The sequence below is a fragment of the Indicator indicator genome, chromosome 2 (genome assembly GCF_027791375.1).
Source record: "Indicator indicator isolate 239-I01 chromosome 2, UM_Iind_1.1, whole genome shotgun sequence".
Classification (NCBI taxonomy): Eukaryota; Metazoa; Chordata; class Aves; order Piciformes; family Indicatoridae; genus Indicator; species Indicator indicator.
In genome coordinates, this window is record NC_072011.1 from 52,635,445 (window position 1) to 52,646,297 (window position 10,853).

At 36.8% G+C, this 10,853-nt stretch overlaps 1 protein-coding gene across 1 annotated transcript in view; it reads left to right on the top strand.

Moving 5' to 3' along the window:
- Positions 1-1,898, top strand: part of PROX1 (prospero homeobox 1) — a 37,492-nt gene extending 35,594 nt beyond the window's left edge. Inside the window, exon 4 of the mRNA XM_054399037.1 lies at positions 1,713-1,898. Within this exon, the coding sequence (XP_054255012.1) occupies positions 1,713-1,898 (186 nt within the window). The remainder of the gene's footprint in view (positions 1-1,712) is intronic.
- Positions 1,899-10,853: the final 8,955 nt, after the last annotated feature.

Consider the following 10,853-nt stretch of genomic DNA (forward strand, 5'->3'; position numbering starts at 1 on the left):
GAGCAGTTATTGAACCATATGAACATAAAAGTTTATCTTTTTTTATAGCAATACGAGACAAGCATGGTATCTTTTGTAGATGTATTACCAAGTGCCCAAATAGCAGAATGGTTATGTGAAGTTTTAAAGTTATTTCTTTGATCTGGACTTATTTTCTTCCCTTACAATTATTGCTCAAATAGAACCTATGCAAAAATGTTTCTTTCTGTGTGGCCCATTGAATGAAATATTTCCACAGAAGGCAACCTGCCTTCTGTGCAGAGCATGTAGGGGCTAAGATTTCGCTCTTGGATGTAGACAGAGTACTGCTGCTGTGGAGCTTCTGGAAGCGGCTTGTTAGCTCGTGTCAGGGGAGAGCTGATCTCATGCTTATCTGATGGCAAAACGTGGCAAGCAAACTGCTAATGTTTCCCCAACAGTGGTAGGTGAGTGAGGCTTCAGAGCTCTACCTTACCAGGTTAAAATGCACACTTCCAGACAAGTTTTCTGGAAGTGTCTTCTAAAGAGATAATTTAAAAAGCCTGAGGTACAGGATATGGTGCTGGCCCAGATCTGGCAGTGTGACATGCATGAGTGAGATCTCCCCAGGTGTCTGTTGGCCACCACAGGAATGGTTGAAACAGCCCCTAATGCACATTGGAGAACTCTCTTGCCAGAGTGGGCAAAGAATAGCAGTGAGAGAATACTTGCTATTATAAGCATGCTGGCTACTGGCTGGCTGTGTATTAGGAGTTCTAGAGCTGTGAAGCCATATTTCCGTAATAAAAATGGAAAAGAATACCTTTATGGAGATGACCTCAACCTTGCAGTAGACCTACAGTTCATTACAGTGATTGCTTTTGAATCATTTAAGGCAGAGGGTAAGAAGGTGGTGCTGGTGCCTGAGACAACTATTTAGGATGAATTACTAAAGGTTGGAGGTAACTGTGTTCTTAACATTAACCCATTGTTCAGGGTCTCCTGGGAGCGGTATTCTCCTGCTAGCTGGCCATTTGGCTCACCGGAGAAGTGACAGTGACATTCAGAAAATCCAGATGAGTTTAATGCATCACAGCTTAGTAACCCCTTGGAGCACAGTGCGCCCATGGAAGAGACTGGGCTTTTATTTGTAGGCTTCTGAAAAGGAAGACCATAATATTTCCCAGGATCTCCTGAACAGCAGTCACAAAAGCAAGCCATTAGCTGAAAGCTTGCTTGCTTGCTTGCTTGTTTTTAAACTATGGACAGCATTCAGAGATAGTCTGAATTTCTTTGATAGCTTTCAGCACTAGTTGTGACCAAAGTTAAACATAGAGGTAGAGGGCTTTCTGTGCATAACTTTTGTATCAGTTCCCACATGGAGAGAAGAACATAGTTGTAAATGCACGGGTAAAATATCAAGCAGAGATTTCTCTCCTTAAAGACAGTTTGTTTTCCCTCCTGCTAATTATGTCCTATAAATCCCCCACTCTCCAAACTCAGACAGTAACATTTTGTTACCTACATTCTGTCAGTAGACTTTACAAAGATCTCTAACACATGTTATAAAAGTTATTGCTATAGTACTATATATAACATCTTTGCATAAGAGAATAGAAGGCTGCCACATTTAGAAAATGCAGGTGCTATGTAAGCCCCTTTCTGAAAGAAAGAACTTAGCTCAGTTTCCTTTGAAGAACCAGAGACTTGAAATTGAAAACTGTATTAATGCCATTGTCTCCTTGTATCAGCAGGTTCCAGAGAGATTCCTGGAAGTGGCTCAGATCACGTTACGGGAGTTTTTCAATGCCATTATCGCAGGCAAAGATGTTGATCCTTCCTGGAAGAAGGCCATATACAAGGTCATCTGTAAGCTGGACAGTGAGGTCCCTGAGATTTTCAAATCCCCAAACTGCCTACAAGAGCTTCTTCATGAGTAGAGAGTTCAGCAGCTATTTATGAATGTATGAAAGTAGCAGTCCCCTTCTGATGCCCAAGTCATGTGTCTCTATTTTAATTTCATATATCTGTGTATCACATACATATACATGTATATGAAATTAGACTGTGATTCCTCCTGGATTTAAGTTTTCGTTTGGTTCCAAGGGGATGGTTATTTTACTTCAGCCTTCAGTTTACTTTTGCCCGAGACCCTTAACGTTTGGAGACTCAACTGGGTTAATTTTCAGGGAGAAGAGTTTGGAAGCTTGTAAAAGCCTGTCTTAGCAAGTTGGGGCATTATGTTTAAAAATGCTTTGTCAGATTTATTGCTTGCTGCAAAGTGGCATTTTGTCTTGGTGAGACTAATGTCATGGCACAATACTACAGACAATGAAGTTTATATTATGTTTATACTGCTAAAGGTCTGAACTCTGTGGAGTCACCTCATAAGCTTCGAGCTTTTTTTTATTTTATATTCTTTTTAACCAATAACTAGATTTTGTTTCATACTACAAGAAAAAAATAAAACAACAAACGACAACATCTGTTTTAGGTACTCACTCCAAGAAGTGATACCCAAAAAGAAGCAAACCCTGTTCTCATGCTTTTCTTACAGAAATGATAAATACCCTGCACCACTAATCAGTGTGCCCAGTTGTTGTTTCTCTAAATTGCAGCAAGGGGTGTTTGCACAAATTAAACACCATTTTTGCAGGGTGAGGCCAGTAATTCATGCACAATATTGTATCAATCACACTAATTCTGGAATATGGTCAGCTTATTAAAGCGGAAGCATTTCACTCTCCATAGAGTAAAAATGAAACCTTCAGCATCCTATCTTGCCATGTCTTGGTCTTACTTTAAGTGGTATTAGTCCCTGAAATGATTATTTTCTTAGCCCATTCTGCCCCTAAAAAAAACCCTTTCAATTATACAAAGTTTTCTGTCTGTATTTGACATCTGTTCTGAAAAGCACTTTTTGAATGACCTTAGCTATACTGGAAGAAAGCGTTCACCTCACAGGGTTGAGGCAGAGTTAAAAAAAAAAAAAAAAGACTTGTTTGCAGCTGTAAATATAATTAGTCTTTTCCTAATCAGAAGAATAGAAAAAAAAAAGAAAAACATTTTCATAAAAATCTAATCAAGCAAATACAAAAACCACTGTGTCCTCCTGGCTATGCAGGGTTCAGATAGCCAAATTGGATTTTTAAAATTACAGTAAGTGCAGCTTCAAAAAAACCCAACATATCTATTTGAGCAATGTGCTGCACTTGGCTTCTGAAAGTGGAGCTAGTCTTGACCAAAATCTGAGCTACAGTGTAAAGTCCACAATGAGTCTGGGTTAACCTGAATGCTATACCACGATATGCCAGCAGACAGAAAGAAAGCTAGCTGCTAGTTCTCATGCTTTCTTCAGTGGCTCTCTTTTTCTCATGTTTTCAGAAAGGTATTGTCTCCAGAAGTTTGGGGGAAGGTTGAATATGCTATGGCACTCTGTATTTGTCATTTTCTCTGTCGTCTCTTGTACGGATGCAGTAAGAATTTATTGTTATCGTCAATAGTATTTTCCCCTACATAACTCAATCTGAATAGAGGAAGTTCCTAATTAGCTGCGAATTATATTTAGACCATTGAGGATATTGATATCTTATTTCTTTATTTTCAAATTGCATTTTGACTTTGGAGAGTGAAAGTTTACCCATGTGACTAAAGAGCTGACCTGATCATTGCAATTTCACTTCATTTACAAATACTGCTGATAGACAGAAATGTATGAAAGCAATTATTGTTAGCAGAAAGCCTTAAAAACCTGCTGACTTCAAATTAAACAGCACAATCCTATGATTCCCTGTCGTTCTTTTCAAGCACCGGCAGTATCTGTGGAGTATAGGCAATGCAGACAATAGCATGGGATGAAGTGCCAACATTTTCACTATGCATTAAAAGCAAAACAAATCTTGATCTTAGACTCCATGAGAGTACCTAATACTGTACGTATTCTTACAGCAGGCAGGATGTGTCCTCTTTTTTCTTTTCTTTTTCACTTTTCTCTTTCTTCTTTGCTTTTCTTTTTTTCTTTTCCCTTCTTTTTTACTTTTCTTTTTTCTTTTATTTTCCCTTCCCTTCTTTTATTTTGTTTTATTTTATTCTTTCCTTTTCTTCTTTTTTTTTTCTTTCTTTTTTTCTTTTTGTGCAAGATGTGGTAAACATTACACTTCATAAAGATATTACTCGTGAATTCTGAATAAGAAAGGATGAAAATTGTGTTCATGCACTTTTTGATTTCTGGGAAGAAGTGGCATAAAATGCTCAAGTTTTAATACAGCAAGTTTATCATTGGCATACCATAAGATACAAAATATAACACTGCATTGTCACCTTGGACATAAGAAAGCAAAGCCATACTTTAGTCATGCTATGTGGACATACTACTAGCTACCATCTCAATCTGTGATTTTACTGTTGCTTTTATTATGTTGTTGTTGTTATTATTATTATTAATATTATTACTTTTTGGCTGCAATGTGATTCACATAATCTAAATAAGTGAAATTGTATACTCAACACTTGATGTTGTTGCATTTATTTATTTATTTATAAGTAGCATAATCTCAGTAGCAAATGAGGTATAGGAATTAAGAGTAGAAATTTCATCTTAAAAGCAAAATAAAAATCTCCTTGGTCTGAAAAAGGAATAAATGATAATTTGATCTTTTCAGTTATGTGATTTTTTTTCTGCAGTTTATAGCCATATTGCCTTTGTGCCTCCCAGTACACTTAAAATTATAAATACATGGCATAGCTCCCACTAAATTGTAAGTAGAAAGTAGTTTCTTTCAAATGGTCTCAATTTTATTTCATAAAAATGGCTAAAAGGCAGGAGGCTACTTTTATTGCAATGAAAAGTTTACATAGGGAAAGAATTTCAAAATCCATGTAGAAACCCCATGTTGCCATTCATTTACTGCTAATTCAGATTTATTTCTGCATATAAACTTGAGGTTATAGTCTGTGCCTAGACCTTAAATGCACCAGCGGAAGGATTAAAAAAAAAATCCTTCAAAATACCAGTTTTTCCCCCACAAGTACAATTGTTCTTGTGCCTTCTGTGGCTTACAATTTTCATCTTTTAAACTTTATTTTTCAATTACTACAGCTGCAATAAACACTGATTTCTTTTTTTTTTTTCTGTTTTTTTTTTTTTTCTTTTCCCGGCTGTTTGACATAATGTTGATAGCTATGCATATTTTGTGTCTTTTAAAAAATTTAAAAATTAAAAAAAAAAAAACCACAAAGCAGGAGAATACGTTTTTGAAGAAGAGAATTTTTAGAACAGTTTGATAACGCAAATTATTTTTTCTCAATTGTTTGAGCAGCATTCAAGTTTTGAAAATTCTTGTAGAAGCCAATTTTTTGTAACTGTGGTGCAAATCTTGTGTTTTTCTTAGCCTGATGAAAAGTAGTATAGAAGCAATATTTCATACGTGACATATGTGCATATACATATACATATGTAGTCACACACAGAGACAGAATGTGTGGGTGTATGTATGTATATATACACAGGAACACACACACACACACAAAATATGCGTATGAAGTGAAAAGCTTACGTTTTTCCTATCTAGATTAAGAACCTATTTTAGACATTTGTTATGTTTTGTGAAAAGAATGTTCTATTTGAAACTACAAAACATTTAATTCTTACTGTATCTCTGGTTGTTTAATGGGAACGTTTCACATTTAATGGTAAACACGTGGAAGATGTTAGAATGTAGTAATTATTTAAGGACGTGTTCACCCATGTATTCCTGAGGTTTGCTTTGTGCCTCTGAGTATTATTTAATCAAAGTGTTTTAAGTTTGCAGAATCTTTGTTACTGTACCAGGTATGTGGGTGAACATTGAAAATCGAGGGGAACTTTTATAAAGCAATGTAAATATTCAACCTTACAGCTGTTCTTGCGTAAAGACATAAGATTTTAATAACTACATTCTGAAAACATCTGTTGAATTTATAAGAAACACTACAGTAACTGTATAGATAGTTGAAAGCATTCTTGAAAATCCAGCTCTCTACTTTTAAAAGTTAAGTCTCTTTCATCAGATGTCAAGGGAATGGGTAATGCAGTTTCTGTAAAATTGCAGAATTTTTTTCTATGTATATGAAGTCAGTTAATAGAAAAATGTTTTTTTCCACAGGTTAATATTAATTAAGAAATAAAGGTGAAGATGTTGTGGCTTTAAAGATAGGATTTTCACCAGCAGCATTGAAAGATTATACATATATATATATACAGAAAGAGATATATATATATATATATTAAAAATGGAAAGTGGTTTATAAAACCCCCAAAATGAGCACTGTACATGAGAAGTGAAAGCAAAAACTATATTTGCCATGTGTAATATAGAGCAATCATTGGTGTTAATAGTGCAAATGTTTCCTTCTGGTATCATGTGTTTGAAAATTCCAATACACATTGTTTTCAAAAAGCTCCCCTTAAGGAATGTAACTGGTTTATATGAGTAAGCAGTTACTGTATTGCACTTAAATGTTCTGTTGAAGGAAATGCAATTTTGTTTTCTGTAGAACTGTTGGTTGTAAACCATCTATAAACTGAAGCTAAAAATGCTCATATTTAGAGCTGGGATGAAAACTGGTATTTAACCTTTGTATCTTCTTAGGAATATCCTTTTTAGTGTATGAAAGGTGGTGGCACTATGACTTCAGTCTTTTCATCTGAGCCACAGTCACCTCTCTCCCGAAGCAGCCACCTTCCGAATGCACAAATGTACTGGGATATGTAGAAACAAATCTAGAAGGAACAGTGAGCTCACATTTTTTTTCTCTAAAATCCATCCTTTCTGCATTAATTGTACCATTCAAGTGAGATATTAGACACAGTAACCATCTCATTATCATATAACATGTAAGAGTTGGAAACTAAAAAAGAAGGAAAAAAGCCTCTTTAGGTTGGTTTTAATGCTGCCCAGAAGAATCAAAGGTTAAGATTTAAACTGATATTGTCCCAGCCATTACTCATATGTATATAGTTACAAAAGTGACGAAACACTGCCTTTATATTATTTAGCAATATGTTGTAAATAGCATTATTAAGCTCTTTTTTTTTGTAATAAAGACCCTTTAATTTGAAGATAGTAAAATAACTGAACTGATAAAGTCAATTTTTGATTTTTTTTTTATTTTTTAGCTAGAGGCAATTTCAACTGTGGATTTTTTGTTGTTGTCTATTGTTCTGAAGACTTTGCATAATTTATTGGTTTAATTTATCCTAATTTATTTGATGAAGGTGTACAATTTTGTATTACCAAGGATGTACTGTAATAGTAATTGATGACAAGATACAACAATAAGACTCCCCTGTCCGTTTGGAAAAAAAGGTGCAGTAGACAATTGATTGAAAAAAAAATTGCAATTCTAGCTTGGCAGCTACTAAATTTAAGATAAACACAGGAAAAATGTTTGAGGAGGGTTGGGGTGGGAGGGGGTTGGATTTTATTTTGTGTGTTTAAAGCTTTTGTATACTCTCCGGACTTTTACCTTTTTGCTTTGTACCACTTAAAGGATACAGTAGTTCAATTGCCTTGTGTGCCTTCCATCTTCTCTAAACTGAATGTATGTGCAGTATATATGCAAGCTTGTGCAAAATAAAATATAAATTACAAGCTCATTGCCATTGTTTGTATTTATTTCCAGAAGTTTATGCTGTCCCATATCAAGAGGCAAAGCACTGAACCTCTCTGCTACAGCCAGGCTGTGCCCAGCACTGTAGTCCTCAAAGGTTTTCTTTTCCCCTTAGTTGGAATTATTTATTAATGAGCCTGCCAGCCCTCTTGCAGAATGGATATAATGATTCATCTAATCTGGTGTTCTACCTCCAGTACCAGTTAAGATAATGCATGTTATTTTGCAATAGTCTATCAGACAAGGAATAACTCCCTGCAAAAGGCATTATATCTGAGGCATAGACAGCCCTTTAAATTAAACATAGCCAAGGTGAACCAGAACGTACTTTTATATGATGTTTAATGCTGGTGTCCTGCAACAGGGAGTTCCCCAAGTTGGGTGAATGTAGAATGATGTTTGTTTTCATGTGGTTCACGTTTGCTCCTGTTATCAATTTGCCCTTTCTAATGGTAGTGCCCAAATACCGTTCTCATTTCTATTACAATCTATCACTCTTGGATCACTTTTTCAAGCTGTATCATGATTAGCATTATGTATAACTAATCTGTTCTCACACATTGCCGCAAAATGCAAGTCTCATTTGTTCATTGTTTTTCTCTAGTTCTTTGCTATTTCTGTTGTTTTGTATATGTAGCTTAAAATTTTGAAGTTGAGTGAACCTTTGGTTTACATTATTGTCTGCATTTCAAATATGAATGGTCTCTTTTTGGCTTAGAATTTAGTGCAGATGGCAGTAAGATGGTAGGTTATTTGGATCACAAAACCATGCAAAATTTTTCAGATTTTGAAGAAGGAGGATGTTAAAAATATGTTTTCATCTGAGGTCATTTATTTTCAGAATCTTCCCTGATTTAGCCTCAAGACGCTGTAGAGCAGAGCTGAAGCCTGAACCCAGCTTTAGCTATACTGTAACAACCAAATAAATACTTCATATCTGCAATAACAATTAACTCCATGTCTTTTTATACAACTGGAGTTGCATTTGCTGGGCCACATCAACAGTAAGCGTAAAAAAGGTCTGTGGAAGGTCGACAAATTGAATCTATGTAACTAATAATCATTTAGGTACAAGTTCATCTCTGTTTTTACTCCAAACAGTTTGTCTCTTCTAGTTCATCTTTATCCACATTACCAAACCAACATACTAGAAGCATTTTCAGGTCAAACTACCTGACATTAAGGTCATTTCTTAAGGAACCAGCTGCCCCACAGCACTTGCTAGTGGTCTGTGTATTCAGGAGATTGCTAAGGCCATAACATGGTGGGCAGGGCAGACTGCAGTGTCTGAAATGAGCATGTCAAGAAAGGTTCCTGGCTCATCCACTCCAGAAAGCCTCCAGCCTTGAGGAGGTCCTCTGCCAAACTCAATTCAGGGCAAGCAGAGACATCCCAGGAGGTAAGTGGTGAGAAACCATAAAAATGCCTTGCTTGTCAGAGGGAAGCCAAAGAGAGGGTGAGGAGACTAAAACCAGACGGCTGGTTAAGCACATCATAGCAAATACTTAAAAAGGCAACTGCAGATTACATGGGAGGGCTCATTTTTGTCTTGGTTATCAGGACTCAACTAGATGGAGAGGAAGATCATCCTCAGAGACCAAAGGATACAAACCACATGGCTAATTGCTACCTCACTCTGTCCCCTGATCAGTTTTTCACTCAAATATACTAGTTCTATGAAATACAAGACATTATTTGCCATTGTACGTTGCAGTGGAAAGCACAGAGATCTCTAAATAAGAAATCCTAGCTATTGGCATCTCAGAGTACTGCACGAGTTCAGAGCTAGACTGGAACTTGGCAAGTAGTCCCTATCACTGCACAAGGCCAAATCAACTTTCCCAGGCTTCAAGCACCCTGAAATGATCCAAATTCTGAAGATCTGGCCATCTGTGCTTGGAAATCCTCAGTTCCCCTAATACCTGGAATCTTTACAATAAGGAAGATACTATGTTCTAGCTTAAAAATCATAAGGCAGGCATGAATCACTTCTGATCAAGGCAAAGAGATCACTGAGACCAGCACTAGGAAATGGGGTCTTTTAAATGTCGCATTACTGAGAAGCTGAATGTAGGAGACTGCATTTGTGATTTGAAAGCCTGAAAGAGTTAATCACGCTCGTTTTCTTGGTCTGTACCCTTATTTATGCCCAGTCTAGGTTGTGCCAACACAATTTCTATGGAGATGATCCCCTCTGATCCAGTCTTCCCTCTTTGTTAGGAAGGAAAGGGAACTGACGGGTGAGTTGCGGCACACAACTGACTGCGTTTAGGAAATAAGGGCAAACAAGTCCTTCTCTCAGTGCAGTGGGTTATACTGTTTCCCCAAACAGTCTAATCTGATTCCATTTCAAAATATGGCACAACATTTATTATAAGAATACAATGCAGAAAAGAAACCTTTGCTAAAGCTTATTGTGGAAGGGGTATGGAGGGCTCCCATGGTGGTAGCAGAGGAAAAGGGGTGGGGGTGGGAAGATTGTTTCCCTGCACGGTCTAAGTGTCTGACCCTCCAGGCACATTGCAAGGCCTGCCTGTTCTCCCAGATTTTCAGTGGGCAGGGACATTTGGAGAAGCTGCCTATTAAAACCTGATCAGTTGATGGGTACAGAAAATCCACTATTTGCTACAATGTTCATTTTTTGTGTACAGCTTATATGTATCACTGACATACCCATATCTCAAAGACCTATTAAATATCTCAAGACCTATTAAAATTGGGTTTAGATACTGAAATGAATTCTTGTTGGCTTAGGTTATCCTGGCTCTTCCCAGACCTGCAGAGTACAGTGAGACACTGACTTGTGCAGAGAAAGGACCCCCCCACCTCGCTCTGCCCAGAATCTGGGAGGCTGTGATTGCATTTTCACGAATAAATCCTAGGCAAGGAATAGTGGTACTTTCCCATTTACTTGGGAATCAGTGTGAATAAACAAACAAACAAACATGCTATTTGCTTCACAACGAAACACAGGAAAATGAATTGCTGTTTGTGCTCAAAGACAGTTAATTGCATGCACGGTTTAATTTTACCCTTTAAAATTAGTCTTAAGGTTGGGTCTCTAGCTAGGCAAAGGAAATTATTATTTTTTTTTTTTTAAAAAGGAAGATGGCACAGATAGCTAAAGAAATACTACCAGCTCCAATGTAAATATGTTTGCAATTTGCAAGAGACCTGCCAGTCAAGCAGCTGTGGGAGGTAACAGGGGAGAACACATGAGAGGAAAAAGTCTTGTGGCAACAGTG